Source organism: Haliotis rubra, unplaced genomic scaffold, assembly GCF_003918875.1.
Source record: "Haliotis rubra isolate DU_JTF1 unplaced genomic scaffold, ASM391887v1 Scf676, whole genome shotgun sequence".
NCBI classification, from domain to species: Eukaryota; Metazoa; Mollusca; class Gastropoda; order Lepetellida; family Haliotidae; genus Haliotis; species Haliotis rubra.
The window spans coordinates 232,443-256,221 of record NW_025767386.1 but is presented as its reverse complement, the minus strand read 5'-3'; the positions used below and the strand labels follow the sequence as shown (position 1 = coordinate 256,221).

General features: G+C 42.4%; 2 protein-coding genes across 2 annotated transcripts; both read left to right on the top strand.

Moving 5' to 3' along the window:
* Positions 1 to 1,341: 1,341 nt before the first annotated feature.
* On the top strand, positions 1,342 to 5,089 carry LOC124257840 (perlucin-like). The gene is made up of 5 exons (XM_046691988.1): positions 1,342 to 1,419; positions 2,554 to 2,645; positions 3,342 to 3,435; positions 3,943 to 4,168; positions 4,947 to 5,089. The coding sequence occupies exons 3-5, from the start codon at positions 3,342 to 3,344 to the stop codon at positions 4,969 to 4,971; spliced, it is 345 nt and encodes a 114-aa protein (XP_046547944.1). The 5' UTR covers positions 1,342 to 1,419; positions 2,554 to 2,645; the 3' UTR covers positions 4,972 to 5,089.
* A 2,486-nt stretch (positions 5,090 to 7,575) lies between these two features.
* LOC124257836 (deleted in malignant brain tumors 1 protein-like) lies at positions 7,576 to 21,207 on the top strand. The gene is made up of 14 exons (XM_046691972.1): positions 7,576 to 7,705; positions 8,639 to 8,666; positions 8,864 to 8,999; positions 9,261 to 9,433; positions 10,593 to 10,737; positions 11,267 to 11,436; positions 12,106 to 12,278; positions 13,889 to 14,042; positions 14,557 to 14,759; positions 15,224 to 15,434; positions 17,174 to 17,376; positions 18,750 to 19,078; positions 19,867 to 19,977; positions 20,877 to 21,207. The coding sequence occupies exons 1-14, from the start codon at positions 7,655 to 7,657 to the stop codon at positions 21,133 to 21,135; spliced, it is 2,346 nt and encodes a 781-aa protein (XP_046547928.1). The 5' UTR covers positions 7,576 to 7,654; the 3' UTR covers positions 21,136 to 21,207.
* The last annotated feature ends 2,572 nt before the right edge of the window (positions 21,208 to 23,779 follow it).

Sequence of the window (23,779 nt, the reverse complement as noted above, 5' to 3'; positions counted from 1 at the left end):
CCCACTCAGACACATTATACTGACTCCGAGCTCACCAGTCCTTGTTGTACCCATGAATGCCGAGCGCCAGGCAGGGACCAACAAGTACCGCATTTTAACGTATTTTGGTATGACGCTGCCGGGTATCGAACCCGCAACCTTCCGCTCTCAACGGAGGCGGTAGCACATATATGAACTTAACATTTTAAGATGTGTCTATTTCTCATTTATTGTTCACATTTATTCACATTCAATGCCTCGTTCACACAACGCAAACAATTTATCATTTTCTCTCTGTGGGAATCCCTCCAACTCTCGGAAATACGATCTTTGTGTTTATTGGTGGTTGTATTCACACTATGTGTTATATTTTTGTATTCACACTATGTGTGATATATTTCTAAGAATGCAACGTTTGAGTGTATATGTTTTATTATTTTGATTGACAAAACACATACCCAACCAATTACTGCCAAGATCAAACGAGATGTCAAGATTATTAAACGTACAGGTTATGAAGATGAATTATACTCAAAAAGGAATATTTGATCATACCTACACTTTAGAAGGAGAATTCAATTATTTGAACTACATCTTACAGATGAAAAGTTCCCAAACTAACGAAATTTAAACAACAACATAACCCCCCAAAACTACTTACCGCCATGCTCATACGTACAACTTGAAGACTTAAATTACATGAGCAATACCTTAATGAAGACTGACTGACTGACTGAATTTGGCTTTTGCCGCTTTAAGCAATATCCCAGCAACATCACGGCGGGGGACACCAGAAATGGGCTACACAAATTGTACCCATGTGGAGATTCGAACCTGGTCTTCGGCGTGACGAGCCAACGCTTTAACCACTAGGCTACCCCACCGTCCCCTTAAATGAAGAACATACACAAACTATATACAACTATCTAAAATACCCAATCACCATCGCACCCGCAGATTACAGCAAACCAGCTATAGGTATTGATCAATATAACGTTTGTAGTCATGTTTGAAAAACAAGTTATAACCGGTATAATAATTTACAATTTGATCTTCCTGTCGTTTCTAAATTTTCAGCTCTCAGTCAAATATTTAACAATGTTGGCTCATTGTGCAAAGAAATCACTTCAGTTCTACTTCCCCAGATAACTCCATCAGCTCATAGATTGTTGACAGAGCAAGGAAAACGTTTTTCTGTTAAAGTTTAAGTCACACGGTAAATTTCATAAGAGGATATGGAAATGCGATATCTATGTAGTTTCTTTATGACAGCTATGCATTTTAGTGGTTTTGATAATCAGATGATAACCCACGAGTGCCGGGTATATATAGAGCAGACCACAGTTTCTCTGAATTGCCAGTTTCCAACTTGTGATCATTCATTATGAAGACTGCAGTGGTTCTCGTCTCTGTTCGGCCTTGGTCTTTGCGGGTCTCTCGGTAAGTCATTCTGTATTATTCGACTCTCATAGGGATACTCCCTTAATTGTAGTGTGGGGCGGTGGGGTAACCTAGTGGTTGAAGTGTTGGCTCGTCTCGCCGAAGGCCCTGGCTCGATTCCCCACAAAAGGTACAATGCGTGAAGCCCATTTCTTGTGTCCCCGCCGTGATATTGGTGGAATATTGCTAATAGGGGTGTAAAACTAAACTCACGCACTCGTTGTAGTGTTGAAGGTAAAGTGTCTGTCTTGGTGGTCCGATCATCAGCCGCCGCGTCATAACAAATTACCTTAAAAGCTGGTACTTGTTGTTCCTTTGCCTGTCCAAAAGAGAATTGGTTGGCTTGATGTATGTTTAATGTTGGGTAACCGTGCTTACAGACTAAGCTGCCCCATGTTACTAACAGAACGGCATTATTAAGGATTAGAACAAGCAGTCACACCGCACCATTCTCGTAAGAAATATAAATGACCATAGTAGTGAGTTAACGTGTAACATCGCATCGAGGATGTTGCACATTAAATTGACTGCTGTAAATACATATGGAGGTAAGAAGAGCCGCATCAGGTTTGTCGAGTGGCATCTTTCTAAGTGATGTTGACAGGTTGCAGTTAAGTTGCTATATTTGTTCAATTTATTGCTCGGTTCTGTGATTACTTTCCCGTTATAGTAAAGTTTTTTCAAAACCTCAAAATTTCAAGTTTTTTAAAGGAACTTATGATAGAAAGAAGAAAGAAAGAACGAGAAAATAATCGAAATTTCCCATTATAAAATGTCAAATGGTGAAAAATAATCGATGGACAAGCACATTAACGAGAAAGTACTTGAAGCAACGAGACATTCTCACTTTCCCTTTTATATCTTTTATATAACTCTCGAAATTTCATTTTTTTTACAGGAACTTGAATCAACAAGAAAACATCGAAAGAATGAGAAAATAATCGAAATGTCACTTATTTGAAAGAAAAGAAAGACGAAAAGTAATCGATGTAACGATAAAATACTTGAAGCAGCGAGAAATTCGCTGAAAAGATAATTTATGCCACAAAGCTGTGGCATTAGTTTTTTGTACACGCACATGCACAAACCCTCTGTCTTCTTCCTTCATATGTTCTTTACATGCTATGTCTGCAGTCCGCCAGTGTCGCCAGGATTGGGAGTTGGGTAATGGCGAGAAGTCCTGCTACAAAGTCGTGAAACTACAGACATCTTGGGCCCAGGCCTACGTGAGTATCCTTCATCATCGTTCTCAACAGTTGCCGGGGTTATGGCTGTGGGTTAGGTCAGGGTTCGTTTTCCGCTTTGGTCTATGTGTACCATTGCTTCTGCTGTGTCAACGAGTATCTCTCTCAGAAGCAATGTGTCAAATGTTTTGTATTATCTGTTTGGAGAAACTGATTCCCAAAATAGCAAATGCATGCTGTATCTGTCGTGGGTGGTGACCACAGTTATACTTTGAAGGACAGCACGTACATTCCCAAAGATGAAACACATGTTTTATAAACTGACAATGAATTAAGTATGCAAGGTATTGGACGTGCGTATGGTCTTACACTGCTTCAGATAATGTCACAGCAATACAATGGCGGTGAACACAATATAGGCCCTTCTCATGTTCTACACATGAGGGGAATCGAAACCAAGGCACCTGGGAATGTTCCGTGTCCGTCCCTGATATCATCACACCTTCGTTTGAAGAGTTTTGACACGTTCTTATATTTCTAATCACTTAAGCGATAATACAACATACAACAACTTATTAAAGATAACATTATCGTAAACACACGCTATCATTCACGAATATATACAGTGTTTGTATCACCCAACATCCCTTGTCATAGCACAAGTAAGGACTGTCGACCGAAAACGTGATATCCAAAATGATATCCTAAATATGATCCGGCGAAAATGCTCTCCTACAGATGTGGTGCACAGTGATGAGGTCCCATCTCGCCGACATCACCAGCCAGTTTGAACAGGACTCAGTTGCCGACATCCTCAAGACCAAGTACAGCGGTGAGTGAGAGCCACGCTCCGAGTCCCTGGCGACACCATACATGCAGACCAGAAACATTTCCCTTATCAATTTACGTTTTCTGAACAACTGACATCATGACTGCTACATTTCGCCTCATTTCAAATGTCTTGGTAACAGGAACCAAAAAGTGATATAAAATGCATTTAGAGACATGCTGTAAGCTTTCTAATAGTAAATCATAGATATTATGGGACAAACTTAGAAACATCTAATTTGGTTATATATGCGACAGGTAACATATTGACAGATTATTCTTGCCTCCCTTGACTGTTTCAGGATTCGCTCGTGGAATCCAATAGTCTCAGCATGTCTCTTCAAGTGAACCAGCACTTATTATCATCAGTCTATATTTGTCCATAGTCTTGGGTTTACAAAGTGGTAATCGGAATCAAACTGCTTCCTTTAGGTCTAACACCTTCAGCTCACTTCGTTTGTCAAAGCTCCAAAACATATGATCCAGTGATGTGAAATGCTCCTTTGTTCAGAATACTATGAGCAGTTCTGGATTGACCTGAGCGACATGTCAACTGAGGGTGACTGGCGTCTGATGACCTTCAACCAAAACACGACTTTCACCCCCTGGATCCAAGGTCAGCCCAACAACTATGACCAGGCTGAGAACTGCGCCCACATCAACGCCAAGCCGTCCCGCAACTTCATGTGGAACGACCACAACTGTCAGGCCCAGCTCAACTTCATCTGCGAAGCTTAGTAAGTGTGAAACACGATAGCACTGGGCTGACATTTATCAACGTTTTTCTGGTACCTCTGATGTGTCCTCATTTCAGATGAGGGAGTGAGTGAGTGAGTTTAGTTTTACGCCGCACTCAGCAATACTCAAGCTATATGGCGGCGGTCTGTAAATAATCGTCATTTCAGATGATGCCTCAGACAGAACATAATGGCATTCCACCATATACGAAAGTAATTGTCCACATTAGGACATATGCAAGCCGTTTCTGACTCACAGAATCCGTTTAGCGAGTCTAAATATATCTCTAGGACACAAGGTGGCGCGAAAACAGGTTCAGATGTTGTAATGCGGCAAAAATCTTTCTCGATGCGGAATCATAGCTAGTGGAGACAAAGTCACCTGAGCGATTACCAAGAGCACATTTATGAAACCGCGAGTGAGTCAATATTGTTTTACGCCTCATCAGCCATTTTGCAGCGACTAGTGGCGAGAAATATATTTTGTTTTGTAGCATGTTGGACTATAAAAGTGATGCTGAAAATCACTAAAATGTCAGTTAAATGTCACACTTATGGGTAAGAACTGACTGTTGAGATAACACATTTTATCGAATAGTTTGAATATGCTGCAATCAAGTGGTTGAAAACGGTTCTAAAGAGCTGAGATAGGAACATCATCATAATACAGTGTCTGATATGCGCAAGATCTATACATTCAAGTGAAATGTTCATAGTATACAGATAACTGTATGTCACGGCACAGTAGGGTGTGTACACTATATCCGTTCTGTTTTAGCCCGGAGGAGGTCTACGTGGACTAGACAACATCTGAACACCTGAGATGCTGACAAGGATGTTACAGTTTTTGGGTCTTTTCCTGTATTTAATATATACATGTGTGTTGTCTTGTGTAAATAAACAGCCTTTCTGAAACCATAACGTGGCGTGTGCGTTTTTGTCACAATTCTCTGAACGTGAGTGATTGAGTTTAATTTTACGCTGCACTCAGCAATATTCCAGCTATATGGCGGCGGTCTGTAAATAATCGAGTCTGGACCAGACAATCCAATGATCAACAGCATTAGCATCGATCTACACAATTGGAATATAGTGACATAATATGTCAACCAAGTCAGCGAGCCTGACCACCCGATGCCGTTAGTTGCCTCTTTCTAGCATGGGTTACTGAAAACCGATTCTAATCCAGAAATTCTCAGAAAGACTGACTGACTGACTGAGTTTGGTTTTAGCAATATTCCAGCAACATCACGGCGGGGGACACCAGAACTGGGCTTCACACATTGTACCCATGTGGGATTCGAACCTGGGTCTTCGACGTGACGAGACAACTCTTTAACCATTAGGCTACCCCATCGCCCCTCTCAGAAACAGATATGGCACGTGAAAAGTTACCGTTTGCTTGTTATTCTTCGACTGATTAGTAAATATAATAATCTACGTATGTGACAATGTTGTAGCGTGAAGGAGGAAATGTAACATTTACGTTTACCATACTTTTTAAAGAAAGAACAGAAACTGGTGAACACTTCATGAGTGTGTGACAATGTGTGTGACAATGTGTGTGTGTGCGTAAGAGAGTATGATCATGCGTGTGTGACACATTTAGTCTCCCGTGAATACATACGTCACTTTCACACATACCATGATCCATCTCACTGTTATTGCTGAGTCTGTGATGAATGATCTATTAGCGTGACATAGCTCACGACTGTTACGTTAATTTTAATACCTGCTATGTTGAAGCCATATCCTGCCAATATTCCATTATATTGTCATAAACCCAGTGACACCAGCGCACGCTGACACACAACAGGACGAGATACCGCTCCCATCGACCACGCCCTATATAGCTGTATCCCAACACACACATGGATAACTATGCCCCCGGATACACTTCGACCTGACGAGCCAACGCTTTAACCATTAGGCTACCCCACCTAACAACATTACTATTGCATTATAAAACAAATGAGTGATACCATGAACGCAGATCAGCGCCACCAGGACATAATGACACGGAACAGTACAATTTCAACCACGTCCTTTTTAGCTGCATCCCGTGACACACATGGATAACTATATTCCCCGGATATTCCAGAAGAATACTGAATACCGAGTCTTCCGTATGACACCAATATATTTTTTTAAATTTCGGGTGACGTCAAAGAAATTGCAATCTAACATATACTTATGCAATCAATTATACTTATATCTCACGGCACATAGAAGGGTAAGTAAACAGCAGATCCTTTAAGGTTCTGAAAATAGGTGAACTAAACAGTGGAGAACAAAGCATTGAATACTTTGCCATGGTCCATTGCCACAGTTTGTTTGTGAGAGTTGTGTCCCCTAGCCGGAAAAGGATCTTGTGGTCATTTTTACGACAATTGGCCTGTTAGTGCCTGTGTTTCACCAAGTATTTTACATCCCCCACTTACTTAACTTCCTTCAACCAAGTAGCCCTATGTTGATCTCGAGCCAAACCACACTCACGCCATCCATCGATTTACACAGATCACTGAAAGTAATATTGAGTACTACCAAGATATGTTGGACGACTATAACCAGATCTTTCATGTCAAGACAATTTTTAAGAATGAATGTGAATTATTCACTCGTTCACCAACGTGTATCCTGGTAGATGGCGACGAGGCATAGAACAGGGTGTTCTTGATTCTGTGGAAACGAATGTCTCTGATGAAGTTGGGTTGGAAACCGAAGCATGTATAGGAACTGGAAGTAAAATCTTGACGGGTGCACCCAAATCATCCCCTCATTGAAATTACTATGTAGAAAATTCATTTATATCAGTGAGCGTGATCGTAGTGGGCAGCAAAGAGATTTAACATGGAAACCCCACAAGCTGTATTGCTACAGAGACATTTAGTTGTGGCATCAACACCTCATACACTGGTTCAGGGTGGCTATGTACGGTTAAATTATTAGAGGTTGTATTAGTGAGCAATTCATCGGTATCAAATGAAATCAAACGGAGTGTAGTTGGTCTAACTGCATGTTATAATCTTGTCCTGTGCTGGGGGATGTACGTGGAGCGTGTTAATCAACGGGTGAAGCCCCATGTTGTACAGTACTTTGTGGGAGCACGATCAATACTTTACTAAACAGCGGATGTACATGTGGTCTGTGTCCACATTAAATCCTTAGACAGGTAGAATGAACGACGTTTCATACAAACATTCTTCAGACGAATCTGTGTGGGTTGCCTAGCTGTCAAATCCTGGACATCACGAGGAAGAGTTGTTCGCTGGACAAGTGCGAGAGTTCCTAACCCATTACCACGGTTAGAATTCCCAGACATATTCTTATCAACCTGTATTCTATAAATGTAAAAGTATGGTCAAAGATAACAAATGCTCCTGTCTCTAATATGACATAAGATTACCTTTGCACAGGCCATACTGACACAATGCATGAATCTTATCAAGAAAAGAAAAAGAGGTAGGTCTCACATGAACTGGAGCCATGTTGAATCCAACACAGTTCGTGTGCTTCATGCTGGCATTCCTGTTCGTGGTGAGTAAGATCACAGTTCATGTTATATAACGCATTAACAACATTATTGGATGTTGAATGGTGTGGCTTTTAACAGATGTCATCCAGAAAGCTATACGGTCTTATCTGATAGTATGTGTTTGCCTGGAGGAACGCAAATGGACAACCGTTATCTTTCATAATGAATGAAGGTTTTATAAAGGTTGTTGTCACACATGTTCCTGTCTGACCATGTTTATGAGACAGTTGCGTTAAATTTCATACTTGAACAAAATGTACTTAATATATGCTAACGATATTTACAAGACAAATGTAGGTATGTTCAAATCTATTCATATGGACAAACGTCAGGTTAATCTGTGGAGATCCTGTCCTCGTCTTTTGCTACTGGGAGCGTCTGGTTAGTCCAGTGGTTAAAGCGTTCGTTCGTCACGCCGAAGACCCGAGTTCGATTCCCCACATGAATAGACTGATTGAATGACTGAGTTTAGTTTTACGCCGCTTTTAGCAATATTCCAGCAATATCACGGCGGGGGACACCAGAAATGGGCTTAACACATTGTGCCCATGTGGGGAATCGAACCCGGGTCTTCGGCGTGACGAGCCAACGCTTTAACCACTAGGCTACCCCACCGCCCCTCCACATGAATACAACGTCTGAAAGCACATTTAAGGTGTCCTTCGCCGTGATATTGCTGAAATAATGTTAAACGCGGCGTAAATGTACTCATTCACTTTTGCTTCAAATGATCGTTGGGAGAGAGAAATGCTCCTACTGGTATTTGTACCCATGGGTTATCCATATTCTATGGTATGGTGATAACAAGGGTATACTTTATAGCTCAGCTATTTATGTATGTGGAGTTTCATATGATTCTTGAAGACAGTGGCACGAGCGTAAACTGACCATTGTTCCTTTAATCGTTTATACATTTATATGCCTTTCTGTTTCAGTTTGATTGCTACACAACATTAGTTCAAGGTCAGTTTTATTTTGCTGGAGTTTCTGTTTGAAACACATCTTTGCTTCTGCAGCATGGATTACAATATTCTCAGTTTACAAGCTGTTGGTATTGGACTTGCAATGCCACGGGATACTGTTTACTTTTCTTTTGCAAAACTGGATTTGTATTTTTATTTTCCATCCCAATCAATGATGCTCACTCACTTACTCCACAGCTGAATCCACCCCTATACTGCTGACCACAGCTGACCCCCGAGTCCAGGTGTTCAGGAACGGACAGTGGGCATACATCTGCGGTAATGGCTGGAACTCTAAAGATGCGAAGGTCATTTGTCGGATGATGGGATACTGGTGAGTAAATAGCTGGATTCCCTTGTAACATACAAATGATTTAGAACATGTTCAAGTACAATGAGAAAGCATGTTAACAAAAACATTATGTCCATGGACATAGCTAAATAATAATATGATTATGCATTGTCAGATTTAATGGAAAATGCAGTTTGGTTTCGTAACGAAATGGTGCCATTAAGATGTACGATCATTAACTCTGTGTTCGATACAGTGGGAACGTTAAGAAGGCACTGAAACAAGCCTCTGGTCTATGTTCAGGCAGGGTACTGGCACTGCTCGGATCATCACGTTGAGCGGTTCGGAGAAATTCTGGCTCGACGACGTGGACTGCATCGGCAACGAGACCGACATCAGCGAGTGTAGCTTCCAAGGCTGGGGAATACCGTCATGTCCAGCTGGGGGAGTGGCAGGAGTCAACTGTGAGGTGTCGGGTGAGTTTCCTGGCGTAGATGAAGCGGATACCGTCATGTCCAGCTGGTGGAGTGGCGGGCGTCAACTGTGAGGTGTCGGGTGAGTTTCCTGGAGTAGATGTTGCAGATACCGTCATGTCCTGCTGGTGGGGTAACGGGCGTCAACTGTGAGGTGTCGGGTGAGTTTCCTGGCGTAGATGAAGCGGATACCGTCATGTCCAGCTGGTGGAGTTTCGGGAGTCAACTGTGAGGTGTCGGGTGAGTTTCCTGGCGAAGATGAAGCGGATACCGTCATGTCCTGCTGGTGGGGTAGCGGAAGTCAACTGTGAGGTGTCGGGTGAGTTTCCTGGCGTAGATGAAGCGGATACCGTCATGTCCAGCCGGTGGAGCGGCGGGAGTCAACTGTGAGGTGTCGGGTGAGTTTCCTGTCTTGAATGAAGCGGATACCGTCCTGTCCTGCTGGTGGGGTAGCGGAAGTCAACTGTGAGGTGTCGGGAGAGTTTCCTGGCGTAGATGAAGCGGATACCGTCATGTCCAGCTGGTATAGTGGCGGGCGTCAACTGTGAGGTGTCGGGAGAATTTCCTTGAGTAGATGAAGCGGATACCGTCATGTCCAGCTGGTGGAGTGGCGGGCGTCAACTGTAAGGTGTCGGGTGAGTTTCCTGACGTAGATGAAACGGATACAGTCATGTCCAGCTGGTGGAGTGGCGGGAGTCAACTGTGAGGTGTCGGGTGAGTTTCCTGCCGTAGATAAAGCGGATACAGTCAAGTCAAGCTAGTGGAAAGGCGGGCGTCAACTGTGAGGTGTCGGGTGAGTTTCCTGGCGTAGATGAAGCGTATACCGTGATATCCTGCGGGTGGGTTTGCGGAAGTCAACTGTGAGGTGTCGGGTGAGTTTCCTGGCGTAGATGAAGCGGATAACATCACGTTTTGCTGGGGGCATCAGTGGCGTCAGTTGTGAGGTGTCGGGGGGAGTTTCTTGCCTCGGTAGATATCGCCATGTCCTGCTGGGAGAATCGGGGCCGTCAACCGTGAGATATCACCGTCTGGCTGATGGGGCGGCTGATACAGTTGGACATGTCTAATGTGATATGTTTCCCATGTTTTCAACACAGTCCAATTACCGGATGGCTGATCGTGATGTGTGACATGTCATTCGATGTATTTCCTGTGGTTTCAGCACTGCCCAATGTCCGGCTTACCAATGGGTTCGGACCATGGGAAGGTCGTGTGGAGATCTATGAAAACGACATGTGGCAGCCCGTGTGTACAACAGGCTGGGACGACGAAGACGCTCAAGTCATCTGTAGAGAACTCGGAGTTAGGTACACTATATTAAAAATATGTCAACGTTATGAAGCGGGTGAACACAATCTTTTCCAAGCTGTTGACCCAGAAACATATTCAGTTGTTATGGAGAAGCGTTTGCTTCGCTTTGATCCCGTTAAATGTTTGGGCGGCTTGGTATCCTAGAGTTTAAGACGGCCTCTCGTCACGCTAAAGACACGAGTTCGATTCCCGACCTGTTGAGCCAGAGCATATTTCATTTCCATGGATATTTCTTCTCTTTAGTCTCGTTATTAAGTTTCGGGGCGGTGGGGTACAATGCCCATTTCTGGTTTCTCCAGCTATGGCATTGCTGTAATATTGCTCAAAGTGGCGTAAAGCCATACCCAGTCACTGTTCTGAGGACTGAAACAGAGATGTCGTTAGTTCAGGTGAAATGATTCCAACGTAACACCTTTCTGATTGTTGCTTTACCCTGCAGTTAGTTGATAAACTCACACCGAATCGAAAACAGTGACGGGTTGACAGATCAGTGGCACCACTCACTCTTGGATTTGTCTGTTGCAGGTCCTCAGGTGGCTTTGCCCACACCGACGGGAAGTACGGCCGGAGTACCAACCCGCCTATAATCACGTCCTCCAAATGTGTGGGAAGCGAAAGGGACATTTCCTTGTGTCCAGCCAAACTGACCACGCCCTCACAGACATCCTGTGTTCAGGCGGGGGTCGAGTGTTATAGTCAGTACAATCATAGATAATCACTTAATGGACGACAAAATATATCAGTGTCGACTGAATGAATTGTGTGAGGCCCAGTCCGATGTAAGGGTTTTAGCATTATTTCCCCAGGGTGGCTTCAAATCCCGATTCAAAACGATCATATTCGTTATTTCATTAAAGTATGATTTTTTTCATAGTTATCTAAAAGAAAACGTCTCAAGATTTCTAAACCATTTATCTGCAGTGTTGTTAGGTACGACATTTGCTATGTCTAGGTACGACACCTCATTGTGTTCCTTGCTGTGTCATGAGTTACTTATCATCAATTTAGTCTTTATTACCCGAGGATAGATTCCATACAATTGAGTTATATTGTCCAGCTTGAGGTGGCAAGTTGTCACAGCGCGTTCTTATTTACTCGGGATCTTACAAAGATGAGTAACTGACTTTAAAAGATCCCTGAAAGGTGTATGAGTTTTGAAGTACTGAGTGTCAAGAAAATGGTTGGTACCTTAATAATTATATAGTTATTTGGAGAAGAGTAACTATACATTCTCTGTGAAACAATGGTATGGAGATACGTTGTAGAAGAAGGTGTACCTGCGGTACAGCCTTTAATATATATCAGTTGTGTAAGTTTCTTTGGCGGCCAAATCATCTTTTCGCATTGTTGTCGGTCTGTTTCAGATTGTGGATACCAATATTCAGGTGAGGCGGGCATCCTGCAGTCTGACAACTACCCCCAGCCCTACCCTCGGAACGTCCACTGCCTCTATATCATCCGTCCCACCAACACCGGCCAGCTGTACAAGTTGGAGTTCTCGGACTTCAAGACCGAGTCATGTTGTGATATTGTACATGTAGGTACCACACTGACTTCTAGACAGAGTCCTGCTGTGACACTGTACATGTAGGTACCACAGTGACTTCTAGACAGAGTCCTGCTGTGGCATTGTACACGTCTGTATCACAGTGACACATATACAGAGTCCTGCTGTCACATTGTACACGTTTGTACCACAGTGACCTCGAAACAGAGTCCTGCTGTGACACTGTATAGGTTTGTACCACAGTGACATCGAGACAGAGTCCTGCTGTGACACTGTATAGGTTTGTACCACAATGACCTCAAGACAGAGTCCTGCTGTGACACTGTATAGGTTTGTACCACAGTGACCTCAAGACAGAGTCCTGCTGTGACACTGTATAGGTTTGTACCACAATGACCTCAAGACAGAGTCTTGCTGTGACACTGTATAGGTTTGTACCACAGTGACCTCAAGACAGAGTCCTGCTGTGACACTGCATAGGTTTGTACCACAATGACCTCAAGACAGAGTCCTGCTGTGACATTGTACACGTTTGTACCACAGTGACCTCAAGACAGAGTCCTGTTGTGACACTGTATAGGTTTGTACCACAGTGACCTCAAGACAGAGTCCTAATGTGACACTGCATAGGTTTGTACCACAGTGACCTCAGGACAGAGTCCTGCTGTGACACTGTATAGGTTTGTACCACAGTGACCTCAAGACAGAGTCCTGCTGTGACACTGTACACGGTTTTGTACCACAGTGACCCATAGATAGAGTCCTGCTTTGACATTGTTCATATTTGGACCACAGTGACCTCTAGAGAGAGTAGTTCTGTGACATTGTACACGCTTGTGCCACAGTGACCTCAAGCCAGAGTCCTGCTGTGACATTGTTGATATTTGCACCACAATGACCTCAAGACAGAGCCCTGCTGTGACATTGTTCATGTTTGGACCACAGTGACCTCTAGACAGAGTACTAATGTGACACTGTATACGTTTGTACCACAGTGACCTCGAGCCAGAGTCCTGCTGTGACATTGTTCATGTTTTGACCACAGTGACCTCTAGACAGAGTCCTGCAGTGACATTGTTCATGTTATGACCAAAGTGACCTCTAGACAGAGTCCTGCTGTGACATTGTTCATGCTTGTACCACAGTGACCTATAGACAGAGTCCTGCTGTGAAAATGTTCTTGTAGGTACCACAATGACCTCGAGACAGAGTCCTGCTGTGACATTGTTCATTGTTTCTAGATGCCACTAGCACATGCCAGTGAGCCATCCTGTCAAATCGTGGAAAAATAGGCATGCATGAGATAGTGTAAAGGATCCACTACCCTTTGGGTCCAGAAACCTTCTAGTTTAGTTGCACAGACGTATCAGACTTGTTAAATGTAGCGAAACCGCTGTAGTCTGACTTATCGAAATAAAGTTCGTATTCTTGTTTCATTTTAAATAAGACATTTATTAAAGTACAGTCTCGTTCTGAATAATAGTCGGATCACCATCTTATCAGGGCCACAAAAATGTAGTAATAATAAACTAGGTCGCCACACTCAAGATGAAGTCATATGTTAACATTGTACATGTACATGTGCTAATTTGGTCGTCCTGCCACAAAATTGATGCATACAATGTTTTACTGTCATCCAGGTCGCCACACTCAACAGTTCCTCCAGCATCCCCGTCGGTGGCTCCACCTACAGCGGCAGCGGCAAACCCCCCATCCTCCTCGGCAAAGCATTTGCCGTCAGCTTCGACACTGACGGCTCCAACAACATGGCCGGCTTCCAAGCCAAGTGGAGCCGTGAGTGGAGGTGTTTAATGATATTAATACAAGGGTACTCCGTATAGAATAAAAGAACAACGCTTCAAATGACTCAAGAACTGTCGACGCATCATTCCGCCATTGAAAATGTATCTGTTTTCACTGGGAAATGGGAAAAAATGTTTCTGTTGACTGGTTCTGTTATTGGGATGGATCATGCAACTGGTTTTACAATGTCGCACCTGCACTTTATAGGCACGCACATGCCGTTGGAAGTGCCTATAACACTTTTCCCATTTGTGTAGATCGCTTTCCACGTTGTTCATTGTCTGGTCCAGACTCGATTGGTTACAGGTGAGAGGGGTAATTGAACAATAAATAAACAAAAACAGATTGACATTGGTTAAGTAAACATAATATGACAAAGTCGTCAAAATTTCTGATAATTCCTGATAATAGTTGCTCTGTTCTGTATGCATTACATATTACCTCAATGCATGCAGAATGAAAACGTCTGTTGGCGGCACTGCCAAGGTCACTTTGTCATCTACAGCGGCGTTGGTGCAGGATGTCGTCAACATGTCGTGTGACGCGGGGACTTTCAATATCCAGATTGATCTCACCTTCCTGAAGCGACTCTACCCAGCTTCGTCAGAGAGAACCATCGCTCTGGCTGATTCCTCCTGTACCGGCATCGTCAGCAACGACATCTTAATCATCAACACGAACGCCGATTCCTGCGGGACAATAGTCAAGGTAGTGTTTGACGTCATAGAACGCTAGTGATGTCATCTGGTTGTTATCACAGAACCTTGTTTCGTAGAATCACCTCTTAGCAGGGACGTAAACAGAATCTTAGTCATCAACACGAAGGGTGCCCCATGTGGGACCAAAATCAGGTGAAAATATTACAGAACAATGGGCAGTGGGCATTACAGTGTAGGGTCGGCTCCAGCATCCTGTAGGGTGTGTAGATTAGTGGTGTAAGCGTTCGCTCGTCAAGCCGAAGGCCCCGGTTCGATTCCCCACATGTGTACAATGTGTGAAGCTCATGTTGGGGTTTCCCCGGCCAGGATACTGCTGGAAGATTGCTAAAAGCGGCGTAAAACAGTACTCACTCGCCCCAGAATCTAACGTTTTGCTGTTACATCTTACTCAAGTGTGTACACCAATAGGGTTTAATGTGATAATTAAGTCCTCCACTCCATGTTGTTTGTTAGACAGAGGCAGACAGACACGTCTACACCAACTTCCTCGTGGACAGAATATTTGCAACCGAATCCAACGACATTGTTCGAGGTCAGAGGTGGAAGATACCCCTCACGTGCTCCGTGCCTCGTTCTGAATCATTCTCCATCCATTATCAACCCTACCCGGATGTAGGCCTGCGGAGAGCATCAGATGTGGAGGTCCTAAAACGAAATGTTAAAGGTCAGGTTTAGTTCCGGAAACATAAACATGTACTCCACATACAGCAATATGTGCCATATCACAATGGTATGTGTATGAGGGGTGGTGTGACAGCCTATTGGTTAAAGCGTTCGCTCGTCACATTGGACACTACAGCTGCCGACTATTTTGACCATTATATCACATATTTTATTCTGAGCTGGATTCCATCACTTTGGTGTTGGAGTAGTCTAGTCCACCCGTCACGCCGAAGACCTGGTTTCGATTCCATGGGTACATGGGTACAATGTCTGGTGTCTCCCGCCATGATATTGCTGGAATGTTGCTAAAATTGCGTAAACCATACCCACTCACTATCGGACCAGCATACAATTGTGTTTTCAACCCGCTCTATGAAAACGTATTTCCTAAACTGCCAAGCCTGGTTCCACCACTCGGAAGCAGGATCAAACCACACATATCTGCAGCTAAAATTGACCTCAACATCATTGCACCATACCGACTTCTGTCCTCACCACCATGGCAAATGGTGAAACCACAGGTCGATCTTACCCTCACCAAACTGAAAAAGTCTGAAAAATATCCCTTGGTGTTCCAACAGGAATACAACCAGTTACGCTCGAAGTATAACACTCACAGATCCATTTTCACAGACGGATCCAAGGACGATGGCCAAGTTGCCAGCGCTACAGTCATTGGATCCAAGACTGTCTCCTCTAGGATCCCCGACAACAGTTCCATTTTCACCGTTGAAGCCCAAGCTATCTTCTCAGCTTTGACCTACATTCAACAGCAAAATCAGTCCAAAAACTTCATCGTATTTACAGATTCATTATCCTGCCTTCAAGCACTTCTAAATGTGACTTCAAGTCACCCAATCATCCTGGACATACTAGACCTGTACAACGACCTTTCTACTGGCCAATATGACATCGTCCTCTGCTGGTTGCCGGGTCACGTCGGCATAGCGGGTAACACTAAGGCCGATGCTGCAGCAAAAGCAGCTCTTGAAAAGCCCCTATCTCCACTGCTAATCCCGTACAGTGATTTCAAACCCACTATCAGAAGCTATACTCAAGTAAGAAGAAACAAACTCCATGAATTGAAGCAAACAATCGGTTATACCTACTTGGGTTGCCAGTGAAGACGTGATGAAGTAATTTTACGACGATGTCGTATTGGCCACAGTCGATTTACACATGACTATCTACTAAAAACGGATGGGGACGGACCCCCCCATATGGTTCTCCTGCGATGAGCCTTTCACCGTCAAGCATATTCTGCTTGACTGTGTGGGCTTTACATCTGCAAGGGACTCGCATTATCACGCAACCAATCTGAAAGATCTGTTCTCCAGCGTGAGCGCTCACCTGATACTGAACTACCTGAGGGTAGCTGATCTATAAATTGTAACTGTGTAATGTCACTAACGAATTTACCTGCTTTTCAATTTAGTGCTATGACATTCTGTTCCAAAATGACAATGTAATGAATGTGTGTCTTTGAAACGAAACCACTTTGTACTTACAATGTATATTAATGCAGACTTGTTCTCGTCACTATATGGCTGGAATGATGCCGATGTGACGTAAAGCCCAACTCAACTCAACTCCAGGTCTTGAACAATGTGTCACTCACTCACTCACTCAATACCCACCAACTCACTCACTCACTGGTACATCTGTTTTGAGTATTTTATGTCTCTAATATCGGCGTTGGGGATTAAGTGTTTCATCCATTATGAACTGGTTGGTCTTCAGCCACTTCGATAGAGGACGTCATCAACATATCGTGCAACAGTGGATCATTTAACATCCAGATTAATCGCCAAGTCCTGAAGCAACTCCACCCAGCTTCCTCAGAGAAAACCATCGGCCTTTCTGACCCCTTCTGTACTGGCACCATACTCAACGACAACATCGTCATCACATCTAAAGCCAATACCTGCGGCACAATGGTCAAGGTAGGTGGGTGACGATATGAATCTCTAGTGGCGTCCTCCTAATGCTTTCAGTGTCTTGTTTTCGTACAATAGCTTATTAGCAGGGGCGTCAACTGAATACACTTAATCACATCTAAAGCCAATATCTGAGAAAGTACTTTGCAGTAATCCCAAATATAGCATATAATTATGTTCCTGCGATATGTCAGAATCGCCCTGATAGTGGTTAGTTGTGTAAACATTACAATGTCACAAGCCTAGAGGGTAAAACGTTCCCTCGTCACACCGAAAAACCTGGTTCAATGCCGGACATAGGTACAATGTGTGTACAATTTCTGATGCATCCCGCGCGATATTGCTGGACTATTGCTAAAGGCAAGAGACCTTAACTTAACCCCCTTCCTCATTCGCTGTCAATATGAGATGGTCCACCTACTTATGACGGAACATTACGTTCCCATCCCGTGGTGGTAAAATGTATGTGATTTGGAGTCGATGGATTTGTTGTAGGATTGTTCTCAGACATTTGCGCCCATTTCTACTGACCCAAGCAGTGATTGTGCAAGAATGTTGCGAAAAGCGGCGTAAAACCTCACTCACTATTTACTGACTGACGCTAATTCACTGAACATGTATACACAAAGAACTTAATTAGGCACCCCCTGTATTTTTGCAATGATAGGTTTTCAACACGTACATAACGCTTCTCGTGGCGACCACGATGGAAAAACATGAGTTTTTCTGACCTGTATGATCCTTTGGTTCATGAAAAACGACAAAGTTATTGGAATTCATGTAGTTTTTATGATGATAATTGCTCAGTAAAAACACCAAAAAAAACGAAACAACCAAAAATATTAACCAAAAATATACGACTGATTTTATTACAAAACCATTTCTGTGCAAGTATGGCCCTGGACCCCGTTCCTCAAGGCGATCGTAGCGTTAAGGTGATCGTAACTCCCATACTTTAACATAGACTTACGACTGTCGTAGCGCTACGATCGCTTTGAGGAACGGGGCCCTGGAATGTTTAATGTTGAATTTATTGGTGAAAGTGAACATTCAAAATGTCATTTTGCGTGTCTAACACGATTCAAGGTACGATCGTAACCGAGTATAACCTCCATGTGACTGTACCTTCTGTCAGCCTCCTGATCCTCCGAAGGGACAGTCTACGGCATTCCTCGTTGGAAGCAGCCTCCAATTGGGCCAGGTTCCGTACATAGGGATACCTCTGTTGCACACGACGACCTGTCATGTCCCAGATATGCTCCAAATGGTTAACATCGTGGTTCATTCTATCTTGAGATAAATCAGGGGATGCTGAACTAAGTTCTTTGTGCATATAATGCTCAGGTTTTTCCACTGCGCCATGAACCTTCTCTGTTCAGACCGAACCTGGGGAGCATGTCTACACCAACTTCCTCGTGGACAGAATCTTTGCTAAAGAGTCAAACAATATCGTCAGAGGTGAGAGGTGGAAGGTTCCCATCAGGTGCACGGTTCCTCGTTCTGAATCTGTCTCCATCAGCTATCAAACCGACAGAAAACGGAGTAAACTGGCAGTGGAAGCAGTGGATCGTCTGAGGAGGGTAGTCGAAGGTCACATCCGAGTCCAGCAGGACTTTCCGGTAACCATATACGTTTACGAGGACCAGGCAATGACGATCAGACAGTACACATCACCACAGAAGAGACTTGGGGATGACCTCTATTTCAGGTGCTGCACAGCCTGTAGTTTGTGATGTTTGTTTGTTTATTGTTAAACGCCGAGTTAAGTGAGTGAGTGAGCAGGGGACACCAGAAATGGACTTCACAAATTGTACCCATGTTAAACGCCGGGTTAAGCAATATCTCAGCTATAATATGGCGATATGTAAATACTAAAGACAAGACCAGACACCCCAATGATTGGCATCATGAGAATCGATTTATACAATAGGGATACGATGACATGTGTCAACCATGTGAAGGTGATATGTAAACAGTTGAACCTCGACCAGAACATTCAGTGATTGGCATCATAAGTATCGTTCTACCGTTTTGGGATACGTTGTTTTGTGTCAATCAAGTCAGCGAGACTGACCACCCAATCCCGTTCGTCGAATCATAGGACAAGCATTGGTTGATAAAGATATCTAACCCAGTTCTTCACGGGTAATCTGGTTTGGGAGTCCAACAGCTATAATGGCAGATGATGTACACAAAGTGCAGAGTATCAGTCTAAATTTACACTATATAAGAATTACAAATCAGACGGGAATTTTCAACATATAATTGCCAAACAACTTATTTCCAGGCTTATGTTTCAGATATGTAAATGAGAGCAAGTTAAGCTTATAGTCCTTGCTTTGATGTCCACATCCTTTCTATAATCATATCTATATCATATTCTATATCATCCTTTAATATAATTCATGTTCTATGTGTTTGGCTTCTTGGGACCATCCATACAACAAGGTATTGAGTTGAATGACGACGTGGTATGTGTTTATTCACTGTGTACAGGGTACAGATGGACCCCGCTGACTCGGACCTGAAGCTGGTGGTTGGATCATGTTATGCTCTACCAACAGCTGATGAGACTGTCGGGACGAAGTACTTCCTCACAAAAGGAGGGTATGCAGAACTCTGCTGTACCTTTGGTTTCCTTTTCTTATCCTTCTGTCAAGAAACTCAGGCTTTTTCCCCAATATGATCTTGTTGATTTTGAGACAGGAAACTACATTTTGATAAACACCTGGTTCAGTCCCACCATATAATTGTCACAGCTATTTTTCGAGTCCAACCATATACTTGTCACAGCTATTTTGCCCTTTACAAACAAGAAACGAAATCAGTGCAGGATGTTTTCTATTTCCTATATTAGGTATAATTACTAAGACGTTTTGAAAACCGGTACAAATATACCTGACATTTTGTACATTATTTTGCAAGTCTAGGTGACCTATTTCAACGTGGAGACTATGACTATGCCGTTTTGTTTACCATAAACAAAACATCGTGGAACTGGATCAGTTTGTAAATAGGATCCACCAATTCTGTTTTAAATGTAGAGGTTGTTCTATATTGATTTCACACCGATAAATGTACCATTAAATAGTGAACAATATACCAACACAAATGTACATTTTCATTCATTAGGAATGATATTTTAACGGAATCGTTTTCTTGCGTTCGTATTCACTGCGTCCATAGGTCGGAACCTTGACTGGTATTTATTGGAATCATAATGATACGGCCTTTAGCTACGTCGGCGGACTTCATACACTGACACTATGTATCTCTTAAGGTGGTTATGTTTGAACCGGCAAATAACATAAAACTCAAACATTAAACAGGAGCTTTCACGAAAGAGTATTTTGGGAATGAAATGTACGAATAATAAACATTGTCTTTAGCGATCCTGTCAAAGATATTTGTAAAATAGTCCCGAAAACCCCCAAGGCATTGTAAGACAGAGAGAATTAAGTATCACGTCCATACATTTCCTATGTAAAATATGCCATGTGTTCCAGCTGCGCAGTAGACAGTGGTACCCACATCCTCAGGACAACCAATCACCACACAGACTTTCAGATGAAGGTGTTCAAATTCTCTGGGAACTACAACACGGTGTACATCACATGTGACGTCAGAGTCTGCCCAAACACAGATACCTCCACCGCCTGCAAACAGACCTGTCCATCACGGAGGAAGAGAAGCAGTGAAAGAAACACAGGGACGATCAGAGTTAGGTTTGGTCCTGTCACAGTAGAGGACCTGCCTGTCAACTGAGCCTGTTGTCGACGTGTGTCGTCGCTCCCGAGGTCGACTCCTCAAATAAAGATGTTTTTCGTCATTGTGAAACAGTTTGTGGTTCTGTCTGTTGGGTTGCACATAGTTCCCGCTGGTCACGTGTGGAAAGACGCAGTGTTATCAGTTCATAATTTTAAAAAAAATAAATTAAAATTTATTTTTATTCCATTTCAAGTTGCATGTACAGACAGAGGACTGACATGTGACATCGGTTACATCATCAAGTTAGTACACAATTGTATGTATACACATATGAGGGTGTACATATAGATACATAGGAGCCAGGTGACAATGATATGACTGTTGTGGAAACCTTAATATGAGTAGGTCAAATTGCATGTGTGCTAAATTAAAATGTCAGAGTACGGTATCTAAGTGATGTCATTTCCTAGTAAAACAACTAATTTTATTGTTTTTCATTGTAATAAACTTTCCGATATAGCATGTGTCTTTAAGCAACATGAGGAATCCTGAAATATATTTCTTGCTGTTTAAGGCTTGAAGTATAGATTGATTTCTTGGCAAGTAATAAAATGTCATTTACTAATTGACATTCAAAGAAAACATGAAATGGTTTTACAAAATACACAAGTATCATCATCAACAAACTTCATCTTCAAATAGTTCTTTTTTCTTCTTTTTTAATATTCTTTTTTTTATTTTCATGAAACAGAAGTCTTCTATCATAACGGTCTTTACATAATGGCATATGCAAATACATGCACATAATGAGATATCCAGCCTACAAGGATGTAACACAGTTAGACCTCCGAAATACTAAGGTGTATACCGTGCTGTATGTAGTGCCACATCCGACATATGTTTTATATAGCGTAACATACAGCATACAGTACTGTATATAACGTCATATCACACACAGCATGCTGTATATGGGGTCACATCCGACATGTGGTATATAGTGCCACACCCGACATATGTTTTATATAGCGTAACATACAGTATACAGTGTTGTATATAGGGTCATATCAGACACAGCATGTTGTATATGGGGTCACATCCGACATGTGGTATATAGCGCAACATCCGACATATGTTTTATATAGCGTAACATACAGCATACAGTGTTGTATATAGGGTCATATCAGACACAGCATGTTGTATATGGGGTCACATCCGACATGTGGTATATAGTGCCACATCCGACATATGTTTTATATAGCGTAACATGCAGCATACAGTGTTGTATATAGGGTCATATCAGACACAGCATGTTGTATATGGGGTCACATCCGACATGTGGTATATAGTGCCACATCCGACGTATGTTTTATACAGCGTAACATGCAGCATACAGTGTTGTATATAGGGTCATATCAGACACAACATGTTGTATATGGGGTCACATCCGACATGTGGTATATAGTGCCACATCCGACATATGTTTTATATAGCGTAACATGCAGCATACAGTGTTGTATATAGGGTCATATCAGACACAGCATGTTGTATATGGGGTCACATCCGACATGTGGTATATAGTGCCACATCCGACATATGTTTTATATAGCGTAACATGCAGCATACAGTGTTGTATATAGGGTCATATCAGACACAGCATGTTGTATATGGGGTCACATCCGACATGTGGTATATAGTGCCACATCCGACATATGTTTTATATAGCGTAACATGCAGCATACAGTGTTGTATATAGCGTCCCATCCGACATGTGGTATATAGTGCCACATCCGACATATGTTTTATATAGCGTAACATACAGCATACAGTGTTGTATATAGCGTCATATCAGACACAGTATGTTTTATATGGGGTCACATCCGACATGTGGTGTATAGCGCATGATCCGAAATATGTCGTATATTGTGTCATGTCCAACATATCATATTGAATATAGCATATCAACCGACGTGTCATGTTGTATATAGCACCATATCCGACACGTCATATTGTATATAGGATCACATCTGAGGTATATTGCGTCAAATACATAGTTTTTTTTTTTGGTATAAATTGTTCTGTTTATAAATAGGTATTGAAAGTCTGAGAGCCTACAGTCATTTGTACATTTCATATAGTAGCTAAATACATCTTTCCAGACAATCTCAGTCTTCCAATGTTCTAAGGACTTTGGTGTAGTATCATTAGTTCGTCAGAGAATTTCCTTGAGGCTTTAGCATTACAGATAATATATTTATAGATACATTATTAATATGTGGTTGATCGAATGTAAGTGCTCTGTTTCTGATCTGATATCTCCAGTTATTTGGAATTTTGTTTAACAAGTGATTCTGTTTGAAATTTTTCAAACTTAGAGAGCCATTTTCATTACATATATCTTTTATGCTTTGTATACCTTGACTAAACCATTTTTTTATAACATGTGATGATTTAAAGAAATGATTCAGCCAAAGTGGTTGAGTCAAGATTTTATCTACATCATTTTCCTCAAAGGTATTTTTCCTATAGAATATCCTCCAAGCTGATAAAACGTCTCTCCAGTAAGTGTTATCATGGTCAGATAAACAGTCAACAGCATCGGAGCCAAGTGAGAATAAATGAGTTAAACGAAAGATACTAATTGATTGTTTAGTTTTTTTTACAACGTTTTTCAGTGAGGATAATTTCAAAGCATTAATGAAAC

Excerpts from the sequence above, each read along its gene's own strand:
- LOC124257840 (XM_046691988.1), top strand. The coding sequence starts at position 3,342 with ATGTGGTGCACAGTGATGAGGTCCCATCTCGCCGACATCACCAGCCAG. Across the intron at positions 3,436-3,942 it reads CCTCAAGACCAAGTACAGCG|AATACTATGAGCAGTTCTGG; the intron begins GTGAGTGAGAGC and ends TCCTTTGTTCAG. Across the intron at positions 4,169-4,946 it reads AACTTCATCTGCGAAGCTTA|CCCGGAGGAGGTCTACGTGG; the intron begins GTAAGTGTGAAA and ends GTTCTGTTTTAG.
- LOC124257836 (XM_046691972.1), top strand. The coding sequence starts at position 7,655 with ATGTTGAATCCAACACAGTTCGTGTGCTTCATGCTGGCATTCCTGTTC. Across the intron at positions 8,667-8,863 it reads CTACACAACATTAGTTCAAG|CTGAATCCACCCCTATACTG; the intron begins GTCAGTTTTATT and ends CTTACTCCACAG. Across the intron at positions 12,279-13,888 it reads CATGTTGTGATATTGTACAT|GTCGCCACACTCAACAGTTC; the intron begins GTAGGTACCACA and ends ACTGTCATCCAG.